At 41.3% G+C, this 21,653-nt stretch overlaps 1 protein-coding gene across 1 annotated transcript in view; it reads left to right on the top strand.

Annotated features, from left to right (window-relative positions):
* The window catches only part of LOC126183883 (serine/threonine-protein kinase D1), a 222,842-nt gene that overhangs the window by 99,207 nt on the left and 101,982 nt on the right, over positions 1-21,653 (top strand). The window contains exon 9 of the mRNA XM_049926192.1: positions 13,449-13,495. Within this exon, the coding sequence (XP_049782149.1) occupies positions 13,449-13,495 (47 nt within the window). The remainder of the gene's footprint in view (positions 1-13,448; positions 13,496-21,653) is intronic.

Below are 21,653 nucleotides of genomic sequence, written 5' to 3'. Positions count from 1 at the left end.
AGTTGGCATTTGGATGCATGGCAAGGTGTGTGGGATGTAAATGATAAGGGACATAGACTACATGTCTTCCTCCCTGACATAAGGGAGCAGTTGAGAATGAAACAGTCGTGATATGTTAAATTTCTTAACTGGACATGCACCTTATTCGACACACTTAAGTTGCACGAGTCTGAAACAGACTGCTGCATGTACATGCAGGAAAGAGGGTTCCTCAGAAAACACACACACACACACACACACACACACACACACACACACACACACACACACAGCAATAAGAGATGGAAAAACAATGGGCACAATTAACTGCATCAACAAACAGTATTTCAAAAACAGCGCAAGAAGAATACCTGCAAACATGACATTACTGACATGCCTATATGCAACATAACAAAAATCTCCAGAAGGTGGATAGCAAGAACAGGAGGAAGAGGAAGATGAGATGAAGCAGTAAAAACGACACATAGAATTATGAATGAGACATAACATGCCAAAATGCACAGACAAATTGTACGTATAAGTCAAACAATAGTTAAGGATAATGAATACTAGAGTAAATGTAGTGTAAGGTGCTAGCAATCTAGCTAAGAAAGCACCAAATGTTGTACATGGATGAGCACATAATGTTAATGCATAGGATTAGCAGTACTAATTCTCTACTATAAACTATTTTGTTTTGACTGGAAGTCATTAGCTCAAAGAAACCAATCTGAGGTACTCACCACCAGTAACAGTCGATGATAGCACTAACAAGTCTCTCCTCTATCCTCTCAACTTGTTACATTCTTCTTAAAACAACAAAATTTTAGTTATATTTCAACCTCAAATTATTGTTATTTTAAAAAAAGTATTATTCTTCATCAAAAGTTGCAGATAAAAACAAACCGAAACAAAAAACTACAAAAAAGATAACAAACGAAAATTGTAATATGCGAGACCAGTTTTAAAATATCAAGTAACAGGTCTTTAAGTTTGCAATAAATAAATGAAATATCCAGGTTTGAGTTGGAGAGGAAGAGCAAAGGAACAATTAGTAATTTGTAATATTAGATTCGCTTTCATACTTTATGTCTATTATAAATCAACTCTTGAGCATTGTTATTTATCCTTCAGTGTGCTCACTTCACCTTTACTAACATCTCCCAATTCTTACATAAGTTACTGTCAGTTTCCTCGTGACAGATCTCACTTTGTCTTTTCACACTGCTCATGAAGTACTGTTATACTTTTAAAACTCAAGTTCTTTGACAGCTTCAACTATTCTTTTGATATTTGCCCCTAATGTTCCCCCTCTTGAGACCTGCGTTTTGAGCACTGGAAAATGGTTTCTGTTCTCTGCTGTCTGTGTGTTGGGGTTTGTCTTAACATCAGTATTAGAAAAGACACTAAACAGTTTGTGTTCTATCATCAGAAACACTGAGCCAAATTTCCAGTTTTAAACACGAGTTTATAATTTTCTTGAAATGTGCAAATTCCGTGTACAGGCTGTATCGAGAGAAATAATAAAAATTTGAATAATTCAAGACAAAGGTTCATCTTATGTCTCATCATTACGGTTAGTAGCTATCTGTATTTTTCTTAAAATTTTTGACATTCCAACCTGGAATTACTAATAAAATCCTTTGGTTAGTTTGATTTTAAAAGCTGCTTTCACCTCAGATGGTGCCATTAATGCCTGCAAATGAGGCATTTAAACAGTCATTTTTCCCACACTCCATATGTGAGTGGAATGCAAAAAAGCCCTAATATAACGGAAACAGTTGGACGTACCCTCTACCGTGCACTTCACTCTGCCATGCAATTCACAGTGGTTTGCAGTTGAGATGTAGATGTAAATGTAATTATCATCTAGGATGCAAAGGCAATCCTACTCCATTCTGTAGGCTCATTTTGAGTATCATTTTTATGAAGCGAGCTGGCGCAGTGGTTAGCAAACTGGACTTGCATTCAGTAGGATGATGGTTCAAACCTGCATCTGGCCATCCAAATTTAGGTTTTTCTGTGATTTCCCTAAATCGTTGCAGGCAAATGCTGGGATGGTTCCTGTGAAAGGGTACAGCTGATTTCCTTCCCATCTTTGACAGAATCAGTGTGCGTGTGCTGCACCTCTAATGACCTCAATGTTGACAGGATATTATACCTAATTTTTCTTCAGTATCATTCTTCTATCTGTTGCAGTGCAAAAAGAAGTCATTCAGCACACCGTTTGTCTTACTGTATGATTGTGCAGGAATGCTCCTATTAAAACATTAATCAATTTTCAGGATGAAGTGCTTAAGATACGGGACTTAAGCTGAGCTGGGGCCAAATATCAATCCACACATTCAGATGTTTTTTTTAGTCGTCAGTGTTCTGACTGGTTTGACGCTGTGTGACGATTCGCCTTCTTTATTTCTTCATTTGTTGTTCTTGGTACCGACGTACTGGCTGAAAAATGAGGTGTGGAAGTACAACACTGACTACTTTAAATAATGTAGCTGATGGTGCACAGTTGCATTTCACAGTAATTTTCTTTCACTGCTCAACCCCCCCCCCCCCCCCCCATAATACACAGTTATATATGGCTAGTGCACTGTTGTTTTAACTTTCCATAAGCTTCATTAATAGTTTGCAGGCAAACCTCCACTTACTGCTACAATAGTTTACTATTGAACATCTGCGAGCAGTAGAAACCTAACCACAAAGTTCACAGTTCTTGAAAAACAGAAAGATACATATGGAGCAGACACTGTCATTGTTTTAACACACGACCTAATTATGTTACACTTAGTTCACGGAGGCATTGTTGTTGATCTAACCAATACAGGTTCCTCGTCTGAAACTCGCCCTTATACATCCTAATAATAATAGGTGCTGAAAGATTATTTTCAGAAATTACAATTAAAACTTAACTCATTAAATTAACTGAATACATAGAAAAATTGGTTCTTTATAACAGTTTCTTCTACTATGAGGGTTAAGCCGTACTATTTGTTTAAATGATGAAAGTAACAAATATCGTTACACAAACAATACTGTTGACGACACTGTTAACTACTTTGAAATTAATTAAGGATTGGCTTTGCTAACATGTTTTCGAATAGAACCAAATAGATCCTTTATGAATACTATTAGTTGTTCCTCCAAATGTTTATAATTAGTACAGAATTTGTATTTGTTTATAAGTCAACAATAGAATTTAAGTTACAAAACAATTACTGATTTCACCCTACAATGAGAGATACTAACTAGGAATAGTCAATATAAATTGAAAAATCAGTTACATACATAAAACTAAGCAAAAAATTAGATCTGGTATTATATTCTTTAAAATTGGGGACCAACCTTTTTCTTTTATGAAAATGCAGGTTATACTCACGTATGTTAATGGTAATTAGTCAGACATGAAAAAAAAAATGAATTTTAAGGAGGCAGATTGCAAAACAAGAGGGGAAGTAAAAATATTCCAGCTTCCTTCATCACAGCAGCCCACCATGAATCTCTCTCCTGTGATAACCTCTTCGCCTCAAAGTAGCACTTGCAACCTACCTCCTCAGTTATTTGCTTAATGTATTCCAATCTCTGTCTTCCTGAGTTTTTGCTCTCTGCAGCTCCCCCTAGTACTATGAAAGTCATTTCCTCGTTTCTTGACAGATACCCTATCATCCTGTCCCTTCTTCTTGTCAGTGTCTTCCACATACCCCATTTCTCTCCGATTCTATGCAGAACCACCTCATTTATTACCTTATCAATTGACCTACATTTTTATGTTCATCTGTAGCACCACATCTCAAATGCTTCGATTCTCTTCTGATTTGATTTTCCTACAGTCCATATTTCACTACCATACAATGCTGTGCTCCAGACTTACATTATCAGAAATTTCTTCCCCAAGGTAAGGCCTATGTTTGATACTAGCTCACTTCTCTTGGCCAGGAATGCCCTTTCTGCCAGTGCTAGCCTGCTTTTGGTGTCCTCCTTGCTCCATCAGTCACTGGTTATTTTGCTGCCTAGGTAGCAGAATTCCTTAACTCCATCTACTTGACCATCAATCCTGATGTCAAGTTTCTCGCTGTTCTCATTTCTGCTACTTCTCATTAGTTTCATCTTTCTTCGATTTACTGTCAGTCCATATTCTGTACTCATTAGAATGTTCATTCCATTTAGCAGGTCATGTAATTCTTCTTCACTTCCACTTACGATAGCAATGTCATCAGTGAATCGTATCTTTGGTATCCTTTCACCTTGAATTTTAATTCTACTCCTGAACCTTAATGTACAAATTGAACAGTACATCTTTGTCTTACACCCTTTTTAATATGAACACTTCATTCTTGGTCATCCACTCCTCTTATACCCTCTTAGCTTTTGTAAATTTTTATTACCCATCTCTCCCTGTAGCTTACCCCTGTTTTTCTCAGAATTTTCAACATCTTGCACTATTTTACACTGTCAAACACTTTTTCTAGTTTGACAAATCCTATGAACATGTCTTGATTTTTCTTTAGTCTTGCTTTGATTGTCAACAGCGATTGCCGCTCTGGTGCCTTTATCTTTCCTAAAGCCAAACTGATCGTTATCTAATGCAACTTCAGTTTTCTTTTCCATTCTTCTGTGAATTATTCCTGTAAGGAACTTCGGTGCATGAGCTTTTAAGCTGATTGTGCTATAATTCTTGCACTTATCAGCTGTTGTAGTCTTCGGAATTGTGTGGATGATATTTTTCCGAAAGTCAGATGGTGTGTTGCCAGACTCCTGCATCCTACACACCAACATAAATGGTTGTTTTGTTGCCACCTCCCCCAATGATTTTAGAAATTCTCCTGGAATGTTATCTATCCCTTCTGCTAAGTCTTCCAAAGCTGTCTTGAATTTTGATTCTAATTCTATTTCCCCTATCTCTTCTAAATTGACCCCTGTTTCTTCTTCTATCGCATGAGACATATCTTCCCCCTCATAGAGGCCTTCAGTGTACTCATTCCACCTATCCACTCTCTCCTCTGCATTTAGAAGTAGAATTCCTGTTGCTCTCTTAATGTTACCACTCTTGCTTTTAATTTCACTGAAGATAGTTTTCACTTTTCTATAAGCTGAGTCTGTCCTACCGACCACCACTTCTTTTCCGATTTCTTCACGTTTTTGATGCAGCCGTTTTGTATTAGCTACCCTACACTTTCTGTTTATTTCTTTCCTAAATGGCTTGTATTCCTGTATTCCTCTGAACATTTTTGTACTTCCTTCTTTATATTCTTTATATTTCTTCTGTTACCCATGGTTTCTTCACAGTTATCTTCTTTGTACCAATGTTTTTCTTTCCAACTTCTGTAATGTACTTCTACATACCACTTCTTTGTCTACTGATTCTTCCTGACTAATCTCTTAAACTTCAGCCTGCTCTTCATCACTACTGCGTTGTGATCTGAGTCTGTCTCTGCCCCTGGGTATGCCTTACAATCCAGTATCTCATTTCAGAATCTTTGTCTGACCATGATGTAATATAAGTGAAATCTTACCATATCACTAGGCCTTTTCCAAGTATACCTCCTCCTTTTGCAATTTTTGAACAGAGTATTCACTATTACTAGCTGAAATTTATTACAGAACACAGTTAGTCTTTCTCCTCTCTCATTCCTTGTCCCAAGCCCATATTCTTTTGTAACCTTTTCTTCTACTCCTTCCCTTACAACAGCATTCCAGTGCCCCAAGACTATTAGATTTTCATCTCTCTTCACGTACTGTATTACCCATGCAGTATCCTCATATATTTTCTATTCTCTTTATCTTCAGCTTGCGACGTCAGCATGTATACCTGAACTATCATTGTCAGTATTGGTTTGTTGTTGAATCTGATAGAACAACCGTATCACTGAACTGTTTGCCCCCTGCGGGCCTGGGGGTTAGAATAAGCCTGAGGTATTCCTGCCTGTCGTAAGAAGTGACTAAACAGAGTCTCACACCTTTCAGCCTTTATGTGATGGTCTCCTGTAGGGTTTGTTGATGGTCTCCTGTAGGGTTTGACCTCGATTTTTCAAAATCTTCCTGAAGAGCGAGTCAGTTTGGGAAGGGTGCCTTACATGGTGCATCGTGACCATCGTGCATTGAGATCTTTAGCTCACATTCTCGTCTTGGCATTGCAGTCCCGCTAATCCTCCATCTCTTAGGCAAGGACACCTCCCTGGTTACGTTTGCCTCCACCCACTATGCAGTGTCGTTTTTTGCTTCGATGATGACCATGGAATTCTTTGCACCTCATGTCCAGCACGGTAGCCAGTCCATTGTGGTGGGGCCACCATGTACCCTGTTGGTTGTACACAGGGATCGCTCTGCTGATGCCTGCACCGTTAACTCCCCATGTATGCCATGGAGTAGATGCCTGTCACCCTGGAGCATCGGGACTCCTGGCAATGGCCATCCTGCCAGGTGGCCTTTGCTGCAGCTCTGTGGCGCCCGTGGGGAGGTCCCCTGGTCGGAGTGTCATCAGAGCGGATGACATGCTATGAAGCGTACCATGTCATCACTTACTGTTGATCAAACACCAGCAGTCTCTAAGTGTTCCAAGTCTCAGTATAATTCAAGGAAGTATGATCCTAAATTGTTCCCCTCCCTGACCACACCATGGAAGGAGCACCAGTGTAAGGATGGCAGCGAACCTCATTTGCTGCGGTACCTCGTATTTACAAGAGCTGATGAGGACCCCTTTGCCTCGATGAAGCCTCAGTTTTCTGTAGAGCATTTAGAGGACAAGTTTGGGGAGGTGGAGGGCTTGTCCAAAATGCAGGCAGGGTCAGTCTTGATAAAAACAGCCTCCTCTGCCCAGTCACGGGCATTACTTGTTTATGACAAGCTGAGGGATGTTTCCGTTACCAACATGCCTCATAACAGCTTAAATATGGTCCTGGGTATTGTATTCCACAGGAACCTTCTTTTGCAATCTGACGACTAGCTGCGCACCAGCTTAGAGGGATGAGGAGTTCATTTCGTCTGGCACGTCCATCGGGGTCTGAGGGATAATCAGGTTTGCCACCTGTGCCTTCATCTTGGCCTTCGAGAATGACACATTACCCAAGAAGGTCAAGGTGATGGTCTTCCGCTGTGATGTCAAGCCGTATATCCATCCCCCCCATGCGGTGCTTTAAGTGCTGGAAGTTTGGCCATATGTCTTCCCGCTGTACTTCCAGCATCACATGTCGAGATGGTAGATGTCCATCCCTCCCCAATACTCAATGTGCCCCACCTCCCATCTGTGTCTACTGCGGAGAGCATCATTCCCCCTGCTCACCAGACTTCAGAATTTTACAGCAAGAAAGGAAAATCATGGAATACAAGACCCTGGGACTGACTGACCTAAACTGAGGCTAAGAGAAAATTTGAGTGCCTACATCCTGTGGCCATGACCTCTTCATATGATGCCGCTACAAGAACAGTTGTAGCCCCATCTGTTCCGTGAGTTCCAGTTGGCTCTCTGAGCCGAAAGACTACACCTGCCCCCTTGATGGTGGGGGGCACTTCCCTCTGTTGCTCCCACATCACCTACCTTGGGAGCACTGTCCACCCAACCATAGGGGACACCGTCCTTATTTCTCAACTGGAGAAGTGTAAGTCTTCTTCGGCTCCTCTCGCTAGGGGTCCCTTGGGTCACTCCCTTCCCAGGTATCTGCTAGTGGGAAAGATCACACCCGCCAGTAGCTGAAGTGCCCAAAAGCAGCTGGTCATAGGGCTTCGTGATCATTATCAGTCCCAAAGACTGAATCAGTGAAGCACTCCCAGCCAGAGAAACCCAAGGATCAGCGAGAGAAATCCAGGAAGAAGACCCCCCAAGACCAAGGGAATTGCGGTGGCACCCACACCACCTCTGCCTACAAGCTCTGTGTTTGGGAATGAGGTGAAGTTTCTGGTGTCCGCTGAGGACCTAGATCTCGCCAGACCCTCAGGCACAATGGATACAGCCTGTTCAGGAAATAAATTGGTGGCAGCAGGTGACCCTGAGATGTAGACTGCCTCATTGAGTGTTTCATGCCTTCCCAGTCTCACACTCACGTCATCCTCCAGTGGAATTGCGACGGCCTTTTACACCACCTGGCTATGGCAACTGTTAAGCTTGACAACTGCTTTCTGCATTGCCCTCCAGGAAACCTGTTCCCAGCAATGCAAACCCCTGCCCTTCGTGGCTACAGGGGATATTACAAGAGCCATAGCGAATATAATTGAGTGTCAGGTGGAGTTTGCATCTATGTCCTGAACTTGGTATGTAGTGAACCTGTGCCCCTTCAAACTCCTCTTGAATCTGTGACTGTCAGAATACAGACAATACAGGAAATAACTGCAACATATATCTCCCTCCAGATGGTGCGGTACCCCTGAACATATTAGCTGCACTGATTGATCAACTCCCTAAACCTTCCCTACTTTTGGGAGATTTTAACACCCATAACCCCTTGTGGGGTAGCACCATGCTTACTGGCCGTGGCAGAGATGTCGAAAATTTACTGTCCCTACTCATCCTCTACCTCTTAAATACAGGTGCCATGACACATTTCAGTGTGGCACATGGACATATTCAGCTATTGCTCTCTCAGTTTGCAGTCCTGGCCTTCTCCCATCTATCCACTTGAGAGCTCATGACGACCTGTGTGGTAGTGACCACTTCCCCAACTTCCTGTCACACCCTCGGCGTCATGCCCATTGATGCCTACCCAGATGGGCATGGCCCTATAACCCTATAACAAGGCAGACTGGGTAGCCTTCACCTCTGCCGTCACCATTGAATCTCCCCCACATGGTGCCATCAATGTTGTGCTTGAGCAGGTCCCTACAACAATCGTTTCTGCGGCGGAAAATGCGATTCCTCATTCTCTAGGGTGCTCCTGGCAAAAGACAGTCCCTTGGTGATTGCTAGAAGTCGCTGAGGCAGTTAAAGACCATTGGCAAGCTCTACAGCGACATAAGCAGCACCCTTCCCTAGAGCACCTAATAACCTTTAAGCTACTCCGTGCCCGCATTCGCCTGCTTGTAAAACGACAAAAACAGGGGTGTTGGGAGAGGTACATGTTGACCATTGGGTGCCATATGTCACCTTCCCAAGTATGGATGTAGATTAGACATCTTTTTGGGTACCAGATCCCAACAAGTGTCCCTGGCATTAACATCAATGGCGTGCATCAACCGATGCAAACTCGATTGCCAAGCACTTTGCTGAGCACTATGCTCGAGCCTCTGCATCAGACAACTACCCCACAATCTTTTGCACCCTCAAATGGCGGATGGAAAGGAAAGTCCTCTCATTCACTGCGCACCACAGTGAACCCTGTAACGCCCCATTTACAGGGTGGGAGCTCCTCAGCGCCCTTGCACATTGCCCCAACACAGCTCCTGGGCCAGATTGGATCCACAATCAAATGATTAAACATCTCTCATCTGACTCCAAGCGATATCTCCTCATCATCTTCAACTGGATCTGGTGCGATGGTGACTTTCCATTGCATTGGCAGGAGAGCACCATCATTCTGGTGGTAAAAACCCACTGGATGTGGATAGCTATTGGCCCATCAACCTCACCAACATTCTCTGTAAGCTGCTGGAACATATGGTGTGTCGGTGATTGGGTTGGGTCCTGGAGTCACATGGCCTCTTGGCTCCATGTCAGGGTGGCTTCCAATGGGGTTGCTCTACCACTGATAATCTTGTGTCTCTTGAGTCTGCCATCCGAACAGCCTTTTCCAGATGCCAACACCTGGTTGCCGTCTTTTTTGACTTAGGTAAAGGACACAACACGACACGACCTGGCTAAATCCTATCCTTGCCACATTGTATGAGTGGGGTCTCTGGAGCCTGCTCCTGGTTTACTTTCCACGTCCAAGTTGGTGTCTCCCATAGTCCCCCCCCCCCCCCCCCCCCCCCCCCTCCGTATTCAGGAGAATGACATTCCATAGGACTCCGTGTATCTATTTTTAGTGGCCATTTACAGCCTAGCAGCAGCTGTAGGGCCATCAGTCTCCCCTTCTCTGTATGTGGATGACTTCTGCATTTCATATTGGTCCTTGCTCCTCCAGGATGCGCTCTATCCTACGGCTTTCAGTTTTCAGATGCAAAGTCGTGTGTCATGCACTTCTGTTGGCATCGTACCATTCATCCAAAACCAGAACTTTACCTTAATGACAATCCACTCACTGTAGTGGATACATATCGATTCTTAGGACTGGTTTTTGACACCTGGTTGTCTTGGCTACCTCACGTTCGTCAGCTTAAGTGGAAGTGCTGGCAGCACCTCAATACCCTCCACTGCCTGAGCAACACCAACTGGGGTGCAGATCGCTCTACACTGCTGCAGCTCTACAGAGCCCTTTTTCAATCCCGCCTTGACTATGGGAGTCTGGTTATGATTCGGCAGCACCCTCAGTGTTGTGTTTACTCGACCCAGTGCACCACTGTGGCGTTCACCTAGCGACTGGAGCTTTTTAGAACAAGTCCAGTGAGCAGTGTCCTGATGGAGGCCGGAATCCCTCTATTGTGGATCTAACATGCACAACTGCTTGCCAATTATGTTGCACACATTCGCAGTTCTCTTGAGCATCTGAATTACAGTCTCCTTTTCCCACCTGTGGCAATTCATTTCCCACATCAGCGGCCCTGGTCAGGGCACACGATTGCGGTTCATGTGCGATCCCTTCTCTCCGAACTGGAGTCCTTCCCTTTACCACCTCTACTTGAGGTCCATTCATGTACAGCTCCATGGTGTACACCTCGGCTGAAGCTTCATGTGGAACTTTTGCATGATGCTAAGGACTTCGTTAATCCTGCTGCTCTCCGCTGTCACTTCCTCTTGAGTCTTGACATGTTTCGGGGCTCTGAAGTTGTTTACACCGACGATTCAATGGCTGACGGTAATGTTGGCTTCACCTGTGTCCAGAGAGGCCGTATGGAACAGCATTCCTTGCCCACTGGCTGCAGTGTATTGTCTGCAGAGCTTGTGGCCCTATCTCGTGCACTTCAGTACATCCGTTTCTGTTCTAGTGAGTTGTTTCTTCTTTGTTCTGACACCCTGAGCAGCTTACAAGCATTCAATGAGTGCTAGGCTCGCCGTCCTATGGTAGCCAACACCCAGGAGTCCATCTCTGCCCTGGAACGGTCCAGTCATTCAGTGACGTTTGTGTGGACCCCAGGACACATCAGAATCCCAGGCGATGAACTTGCCATTAGGCTGGCCGAACAGGCTACGCGGAAACTGCTACTGGAGATGGGCATCTCTGAAACTGACCTGCGTTCTGTCTTACGCCACAAGGTTATTCGGCTTTGGGAGACAGAGTGGCATAACAGTATGCACAACAAACTGCGTATGATTAAGGAGACTGCAGGCTTCTCACAGGGAATCGGTTGTCCTTTGTCAGCTCCGCATTGGCCATATGTGGCTCATACATGGTTACCTCCTCTGTCGCGAGGACCCACCTCGGTGTCGCTGTGGCTTGCGAATGACGGCTGTCCATATCTTGCTCGACTGCACACTTTTAGCCGCTCTGTGGCGGACTTTTAACTTTCACAGCACCCTGCCTTCAGTGTTGGGCGACAGTGCCTCAACAGCAGCTTTAGTTTTACGTTTTATTCGTGAGGGTGGGTTTTATCATTTGATCTGAGTTGTAGCACATATCCTTTGTCCCTCTGTGCCCTACACCCTAGGGCTTTTAGGGTGGAGGTTTTAATGTGTTGCAGAGTGGCGGGCTTCTCCTCTTTTATTCTCATGGTCAGCCAGCCATGGTAATCTGCTTTCTTGTTTTTAATGTCTTCTCTCTGTTTCTTGCATCTCTCTGTGGTTTTCTTAACCTGTTTTGTCCATTGTAGTGTTTGTTGACCTGTCATTCTTCTGGTTCTTCCTTTCTCCTGTTATTGTGCGTTACGTCTTCTTTGTTTCCTTCTTTCCCTTGGGTAATTGTTCTACTGGGAACAAGGGACTGATGACCTCGCAGTTTGGTCCCCCCCCCCCCCCCCCCTTTTAAACCAACCAAGCAACTGAACTATTCACAGTAACACATTCTCTGCCCTGCCTTCCTATTCGTAATGAATCCTACTCCCATTATTCTATTTCTTGCTGCTGTTGGTAGTACTTTATACTCATCTGGACAGAAACCCTTGTCTTCTTCCTGTTTTACTTCACCGACCTACTATATCTAGATTGAGCCTTTGCATTTCCCTCTCCAGACGTTTAAGCTTCCCTACCATGTTCAGGCATCTGGCATTCCATGCCCCAGCTTGTAAAACATTGTCCTTTTGTTGGTTATTTAACCTTTTCTCTTGGTCACCTACCTCTTGGCGTTCCCCTCCCAGGGATCCTAATGGGGAACTTTTCTGGAATCTTTTGCCAATGGAGAGATCATGATGACACTTTTTTCAATTACAGACCACTTGCCCTATGGATACAAGTTACCAAACAATGGAAAATCCAGGACGGAATGTAACAGTATTATGAAAAGGAAAGTTGCTACACACCTTATAGTGGAGATGCTGAGTAGCAGATAGGCACAACAAAAAGATTCTTACAATTAAAGCTTTTGGCTGTTAGTGCGAGTTGCATTTGTGTGTGTGTGTGTGTGTGTTGACGAAGGCCTTAATGGCCGAAAGCTTTAATTGTAAAAGTCTTTTTATTGTGCCTGTCTGCGACTCAGCATCTCTGCTGTATGGTGGATGCAAGTTATGTGTCTTTAATGCAGTTGTTTCCATTGCCTTCTGCATCCTCATGCCATTGATCATTGTAGATTCTTCCGACTTTAGGGGCTGTTTCCCACCACAAGGGCAAGAAAGTGCCGTGAACCTCCGTCCGCTCCTCCGCCGTCTTTGACAAGGCCATTGGCAGAATGAGGGTGACTGCTTATGCCAGAAATCTCCTGTTGCCAATGCTGATTATTAATCAAAATTTAAGCGGTGGCAGGTTTCTGTACTACTGTCACTAATGACCTCATTGTTAGTGAGAGGGCAAATCTGTCCCTTGATAGTATCAGTTTTCGCTTCACAAGACATTTCTTGGCTTACAAGATGGTGTGTGCATTTAATAACATTGGAGTCACAAGCATTCTACTCATGTGGTGATAAGTCACATAAATATAACATTTTTTCTACACAGTACATTGACTATAGTTTTCATGTTCATTGACTTGATAAATTCCCCAGGTGCATTAGTTCAGAGTAGGTTATATGTACAGGGATTTTTAGAGTGTTGTGCGTACTGGAATAAAAATCAAGAGGTTAATTATTCATTTACGTTACTGTTCTTACTACCCACAGTTACTGTCGAAGATCACTGTTTTTATGATGAGACAATAATTACTTTGAAATAGATATGAGATACTTGAAAATTTTTCTTTATCCTTCTGAATGTCATTCAAGTATTTTTCTATCAATTCCCATTGGTATATGAAGTTGTATGATTAAAGGTTTTTTCAGCTTGCAACAAACTAATGTAACTTTGTTTTAATATGTTGTAGGATCAAAACTGTGATGATGCTGAGCCTCTCATCAAACGACCAACAAGGTAATCATATATTATTCATAATCAAAATTATAGTATGTAATGATATGAGGCATTCAGATTTAATTTAGTGTGTACTACTGAATTCTCATGTACTCCTCACAGACTCAGGTGTGCAAGCGTACAGTGTTAGTTGCGCAAGTGGAATATCGACTTTTGGAATATATTCTTGTTCTTATGGAATAGAGCTTTGTTGTGGAAGGCAGTTGTTCCTATAGTGATCTAAATATTGTCTTGATTTAACAACAACAACAACAACAACAAAAATCTCAAAGACAAAACAGGTATAAAACCTTCCACTGAATGAGTGGCAGCAAATCAGTGATACATTTTAGAACCAAGTAACCTGATTTTCCTATATTACTCTGTCTCTTTCATTCTGAATAACTGCTTTGTCTTGTCTTAGATAATATCTTTTCTTCTAAACCTTACCTGTTTTTGACTGAAAGAAGAAACTCTCAATCCCTCACTCAAGTACCATTTCAGATATTCTAAATGTTAGTCTTCTATCCATGCACCATAAATTTCATTTTGTAATTTTTGTTCTCATATTTTACTTTGATTTTGAATAAGAAGTACCTCAACATACCCTTAGCCAGGTTTGCTGGGTAAAAAAGAAATTAAGACAAACAAAGACATTTGGGGGCATAATATTACCTACATAAGATTCATCATGGTACACTGATGGATAACAAGATGGTTTTCTGTTACATCTGATTACATTAGTAATGCTCATTGCTGTTTGTAGAATTGTACAGTAGTTGTATAGCTTTGTGCAGGTCAGTTTTGGCATCAAGTTATTCAAATAACACATCATTTGTCATGTTGATTACTGGATTCTCTTGATTAAGTACAGCTCTATTACAGATTTATAATTAATGTAAGGCTTTATGCACAAGAGTAAATGTAAAGCTTTTAACAATAATACCTGTCAATGCAGTGATGTACGTGAAGTTAACACCAAGGGACTCTGATGTTAATGTTATGATGAACATTAAATCTTCTCACAAAGGTCATTTTCGGTAGGACATGCTTGGATTGTCTTAATTACCTTGTTTGTTAGGTTTGGTTAGACATTCAACTTTTTACTAATGGCTGTTTTCAGTTGAATTGTGTGATAAAGGACATGTGTTGCTCCATATTGTTAACATTAGCTTACCTTCTCTTTTTCTCCTGTTTATATATTTTAATTTCATTGTCCAGTAGCAAGGAGACAAATCACCTGTCCATTACATACCTTCGAGATGCAAATTTCAGTACTGATTATAAGACACAATTAGAAGCACATAAAAAAAGCTACTCCGAGCATTTTCAACTATTATATAGTTTCAAAAGGATGTTTAGGTTTCTCAGACAACATAATGTAAGGGACCCACCAGTTGTGAGAATGAGAACTAAATAAATTTGGGAGGGAGATGTTATGGGAGCCTGAGTCCAGGAAGCTGACAGAATGTGAGAATATGTAAGTGAATAACTTCTCACGTATGGAATTCAGGGAAACTAGAGCTTGCTGGGAGGATTCAAATGGCTTGTATCATGTAACAAACACTCAAGTCTTGAGAGTCATGCTGTTGAACATGTTCAGTAGCTGGCTACTGGGTCTCCCCATGACAGACAGTTATTTCAAGTTCATTCGTGTATTCAGCCAATTTAGTTGTGGTCATTCTGATATAAAACATTGCGAAGAGAACACATGCTAATTAGTAAACAACGTGCACGTTCTCATAAATCTCATCATGAAAAAGAGTCTTGTGGGACATGGAATGAATCAAGCCATACATTAACAGGTGGTAGCAACCACTGTAGACAACATCTGTAAGGACTACTAACAAGAAGTAATGGCTAGTGCTAGCCTCGTCATACTGATAATTCTGGGAATTTTGTTATATATGTTTAAACAATGGAAAATCCAGGCTGGAATGTAACAATTTTATGACAGAATAGTGGAGATTCAGAGAGCAGATAGGCACAACAAAAGACTGTCAGGAAGTGAGCTTTCAGCCAGCATGGCCATCTTCAAAATTAGTCACCCCCCCTCCACACACACACACACACACACACACACACACACACACGACCACAGTCACTGGCATCTGAAGCCAGACTGCAAGCAGCAGCAGGTTTGTGTGTGTGTGTGTGTGTGTTTGTTTGTGTGTGTGTGTGTGTGTGTGTGTGTGTGTGTGTGTAATTTCAAAGAAGGCATTGTTGGCCAAAAGGTCGGTTTCCAACAGTCATTTTGTTGTGCTTGTTTGCGACTCAGCATCTCCACTACTCCACTATAAGGTGAGTAGCAACTGTCCTTTTCATAATATTGTCTTGTATATGTTTATGTTTATTAGGAGAAAAATTGCTGCTTTGAAAAAGGCCACTGCTCCTTGCGTTGTACTACTCATCTGCTGTTGTTATCTAATGCTTCAAACAAATCATGTATATTACTTTACACAGAGTACTAACAGTTGTTTTTGTATCCCCAAAGCCAAGAACTGAAACAAGGAGGAGGGAGAGGTAGGAGGCAGGAAGAAGGGTTGGAAGTGAGCAGGTAGTGACTTGAAAGGAGGCAGCTGGTTTGCTGGCTAGGAATGAGGGAGGGAGGAATGGCAGTTGTTCAGACTGGGAGTGTGATGCACAGGTGCCAAAGACAGTGGGGAGCGGCGCATGGCAAAGGTAACATGGAGATGTGTATTGGGAGGTGGTAATTGACACTGGTGGTGGAGGGAAGCATCCAGAGGGCCTGGGTTGGGAAGCAGCCATTGAAACTGAGCCTGTTTTGCAAAGCTGCATATTTTGCCACAGGGTGGTCAACTTTGTTTTGTGGTGGCCATTCATTCTGATGGACAGCTGGTTTATTGTCATGCTAACAAAAACTTGTGCAGTGATTGCAGCAGAGTTTGTATATGATGTGACTGCTTTCACAGGAATCCATGGCTCTGGTGAGATAGGGCAAGTTTGTGACCAGACTGAAGTAGTACTTCATGGCTGGATTGGGTAGGTCTTGCACCTTGGCCTTCACAGGGATATGATACCCATGGCAGGATGTTGGGAGTAGAAAAGGCATAAGGATTGACTAAATTTTTTTGTAGTTTGGGTGGGTGACAATACCAACACCATCTACCCAACAGTTCCCCTTCTGTTCTATCCCCCCCCCCTCCCCCCCTGTAAATTCATGTCCCCATGTCACCTTCCTGGTGCTCGTCCCCATACCGGCTCTGGCACCCATCTATCACATGCCTAACTCGTGCTCTTGTCACCCCACCACCTCCCTCCCTCATTCCCAGCCAGCAAACCGCCTGTGTCCCTCCGGGCCACTACCTACCCCCCACAATCCTTCCCCTCCCACCTCTCTCTCCCTCTACCCATGTAACATGATGCTACTTCCATCTGACCAGGTCACCTGCCAAACTGCAACCACAGCATTGTGCATCCAGCTGGCACTACATAGGGGCACACATGCGGGTCTTTGCATGCATTTGTATGTGCGCGCTCGTACACACACACACACACACACACACACACACACACACACACACACACACATTCTAACTCAAGAAAGGACTGATTCTGAAAACTAGTAAGTTTTGTTTCTCTTTTGTGTGTGCCTGTCAATGACTCAATGCCAGTGCTATTTGATGAGATTACATTCTATCAGAATTCTACTAATATTATAAATGTTATGTGTAATTCACTTTGCTGAGCTGAACTTGCCTGCTTAGTTGGAATCTGTTAGCCAAATTTTTGTATCTTGGCATCTGTACAGCTTTTGCTAGTTAAAATATTCTTCTTGAGACATTTTCTTAACATTGTCTGTTTGTGAGACAGGTATATGTATCTCGATATCATCAGTTTATCTGTTGGTAATGTCCTCTTTACTTAAAAGCACATAAAGTGGCTAGAACAATAAATCTTCTATATGTATACTATTCAATTTGCTCACTGCATTCCACATTTGATTAATTGGTCCAGAGAGAGACCGAAGATGGAGTTATGGATCTCTGATATCAATAAAGTAGTGTATATATGAACAGCAAAAGTAACACTGCTGAATGGAATATGTCAAACGTATATATTTTAATAAATATTGCTGAACATGAATAATTCCATTTGTGACAACGGATCTCACAAAAGAACGTATTCTTTTACTTTTTGATAATATCTGGCAATTTTCAATTTTCTGCATGAAGTCTACCAGTAGCTTGTTATTTTGGTCCAGAATGTAAAACTACATTGTCAGCTTCAGATAAGAATGCACAGTCCATAGAAAAATTGTTATGCTCCTAGAATGGTGGTTGTGAATTGCACAGTTCATCTTATATTCAGTGTTATTACATTATTCATTTTTTGGATTTGCAGCTCGTGTATTTTTTTCTGTGATTGCTGTTAAAATTATTGGATACAGGTTCCACCTTTTAAGCGAAACATTATTTTTTCTTGTTACTTGAACATCTCTGTGGCATCATCAGTGGGTTTTGTTTATTGAAAAACTGTAAAAAGTTAACAGATGACAAGCTATCGTTGTAGGACAACATACAGATGGTCCTGCAAAACCGTATAATGTAAAATCCAGGTAAGGAGAAATATTGCATTTAGGCCTCATTTTGTTAGATCACCTACAGCCAGAATACAGTTTTTCAGTAAGCAAAACCCACTGATTATGGCACAGAAGTGCCAAAACATGTTTGGGTAACAAGAAAAAACGGTGTTTGCATAAAAGGCAGAACCTATATCCAATAATAATTTTTTTTTATTTGTCTTTATTCACCCAAGGATCATCTCACAATGACAGATGATTTGTCAAGATAATGCAATGCAAGTCAGTAGGACAAAATATACGTGTGTAACATGCTTTATGACAGTAGGACAGTAAGCCTATGGGAATAGGATAGATGGTCAGCTGTGACCTTGATTAAGGATTGGCCTTAGTGCTCTAAGAAAACCATGGAAAACCCAAATCATTGTGGCAGGGCAGAACCTCTCCATCCTCCCGCATATAACAGCAGCACTGCCTCATTTGGTAATTCCCTGTTGTGTAATGTTTCTGGAGTTACAAAGAATTCATTTCAAGTAACTTGCAATATAAGACAAAGATTTGTTCTTCACTGCCCACACACTGAGGATGCCAGCTGATGACTCCTGGATTGTTTCTGATTACTGGCAATGTAAAACAGTTCTGCTCTTCGCATACACACACAGTAAGGCACCCACTGATGATTCGTAGACTGTGAAGACCTTGCTGTGGCCCTTACCTCACTTCTACACTCGGTATTCAACTATGCACAGTTTTCCACTTGGAAATCTAAGCCATTCGACATTACTATCATGCATTTTACATCTTGACACATGATTTTTATGAAAGCAGGAAACCATAAACATGTATTGAAATGTAACAGGGTACTTTAGCTGTCCCCTTTTGCTACTGACCACTATTCTGAGTGTTGTTAATAGAGACTGGGTTATATGCATCATAAAAACCCCATAAAAATGCTTAAAATGCATGAAAATTGTTAAAATATGCAAGATCAAATAATAAAAAAAACATTGTTGTTACTGTGTGCATTATATCTCCAAAGTAGAACGTGTGTGTATCAATTACATGGGAGAATGCCAGCCACGTGAAAAATTGGTACATTTTGAATACTGGTATCATTATCTGAATACTTTCAGATACAGTTGAAGAAGGGAGCCTTTCTGGGATTATTTTCTAAAAATTTGCAAGGATTATTTTCTAAAAAATTGCAAAATGGGGACCATACCATGTTTCAAGACTTGTTCCTTCTTTGCAATTGTTGCCAGTAACAAGTGGATGTGATGTGAGTGAGTCGCAGCAAAACAATCAATATGTACAGGACCAACTTTGAGATACATCACACACAGAGGGGCATGCTCAAAAACTCCATGATATTTTATTTAAAAAAACAACATACAATCATGAATTTTTTTTGAACAGCATTAACTTTTAATTAACACTATTGAACCAAAGTATAATTTACAGTTTATTTCAAATTTTTCTACTATTGTAAACATAAATGACAAAGCACTGTTCCAAATGTTTGGTAGTAAGATTGTGTCTTTGACCACTCAAAACATTTTTATAAGCAGAAAAGGGCCGTTCTACATCAACTGAGGTAACTGGGCAGTAGTTGAATTTGGGTGCTGTGTTGGTACTTAATGTTCCCGGTAAAATGTCACCAGTCCCATTAATAAAACTATCAATTTGGCACAAGGGTTCAAAGTCTGGGTTATTGTTTAAAATTTTTTCAAACTTTTCTTTAAGTTTTCTTGGGTATACTTACAGCAGTGAAGAGTTCTCTAGAATAATTTAATTCATTGACCGAATAGATTCATACACTGCCAAACCTTAAGTTTCAGGCTTTTTAATACTTTCAGGTATATGGGAAAAAATGAGTGCTAATCACAGCAATGTCTTTTTTAATACCGGCATCATTAAAAGCTTCCTTGCACTGGCAAACTGCCAAAGTCTCTGCACTATCAAAGTCGTTTACTACCCCTCTAAGGCCTCAAAATGTTCATTGTAAAACAACACAACTTCAACCCATGTACCGCAATGACCACTGGTTCGGCAGGTAAAGGCACATTTGGTAGTTCTTTTTTGTAGGTCTTGATGCGAGCAGGAGTCTTTAGACACACTTCCTTTGTGGATGAAATCATTTTAATTATATTCACAAACGTGGAATGTACTTCTTCAGCAAGTCGATATACTCCATGAGCAAAGCACGTCACATGAATCAAATTGGGATAAAAACACTTGGAGGGCTTTTCCTGCATTGATCATATAGGGAGCAGTATCTGAAATAAACACAAATGCCCTTTCATCTGTAGAAGATTCCGGGAATATTTTTCTAATACCCTCATTCACAAATCTGGCGATCGTAGAATTGTTTACTTTTTCAAGTTCTTTGCAGGTTGCTAAATAGGAAGAAGAAGGCTCTTCCTTTAAAACACCGACAGTTCAATTTGCAATGTAACAGTGACAAGTGTCTGTAGTTTCGTCAACTGAAATCCATATAATGCTGTCCTTGAGTTCATTGCACATTTCTTTCAGTATGTCAGTATGTAATTTTTATGCAATGTTGATTCATTTGGTATATTTTGATTTAAGTAATATTTGCACAGGAATCCTTTGAGGATAGTGTTTGTAAGTTTGTGAAGAGGAATTTTGCTTGCAATGAATGCTTCACAAAGATCCATGTTAAACCGACTTTTTTGTTTACCTTTGGACAAATCCCTGCTACTGCAACTTGCTGCTGTCAGAAGTTGTCTTCATGGCCCTTTCTTCTGCATTCCTGTGATATGAAGACTTGTCTTGATGTGCTGGTCTATTTGAAACTTTCTTTTGCACAAAATATTTTTCTCACAAACTCGACAATATAAAACAATTCTGTCATGTGTAAATGTTCCAGGAGTGTCAGCTATCCATGAAACGCTTAACTGAAACAATGGATGTGCAACTAAAAGCTTGCGTAGTTTAATTTTATTGTTGCCGACTCGTACGATACAACAGCAGAGGGGTTTAACCAGGGGCATGGGCACTGGAGCATTTACTCTGTCTGCCTGTTCCTGTTCCTCTTCTCTAATGATTTCGCTAGGCAGTGGCCTCTCGGTTAGCGATTGCATAGGTCACAGTCAGTCTGTGAGACATCAAAACTAAATTGTGCTAGAGACTGCCCATTTAATTTTAAAATTATTGTAAACATGGAGTGATAAATTGCATCGTCACTAGATTTTAGTTGAAATAGGCAATAACTAGTGAAAAGGAGCCAAATATGCAAATACTTATAACGCCGTCTCTAGTTGTTATTGTCAAATATATGTGTTGGTACTTACGTGAAGAACCCCTTTGTTGCTGAAGAGGCTTCTGCAATATATTAAGTTACCAACTTTTCACAATGTTGTTACAGTATGCTTCTGTAGAGTAATTACTTTTTTGACAGTTCCTGCGTTGCCCCAGAAGATTATTCTACAGAACAGTATTGAGTGAAAGAATGCTATCAACATTCTTTAGTGTGATCCACTATCACAAATGGAATTATTCATGTTCAACTATATTTATTAAAAATATATGTTTGGCATATTCCATTCAGCAATGATTACTTCTGTTGTTTATATGTACACTACATGATTGATTTCAGAAGTACATAACTGCATC

Source organism: Schistocerca cancellata, chromosome 1 (genome assembly GCF_023864275.1).
Source record: "Schistocerca cancellata isolate TAMUIC-IGC-003103 chromosome 1, iqSchCanc2.1, whole genome shotgun sequence".
Taxonomy (NCBI): Eukaryota; Metazoa; Arthropoda; class Insecta; order Orthoptera; family Acrididae; genus Schistocerca; species Schistocerca cancellata.
The sequence above is the reverse complement of the archived record's forward strand: the minus strand, read 5'-3'. Positions and strand labels throughout refer to the sequence as shown.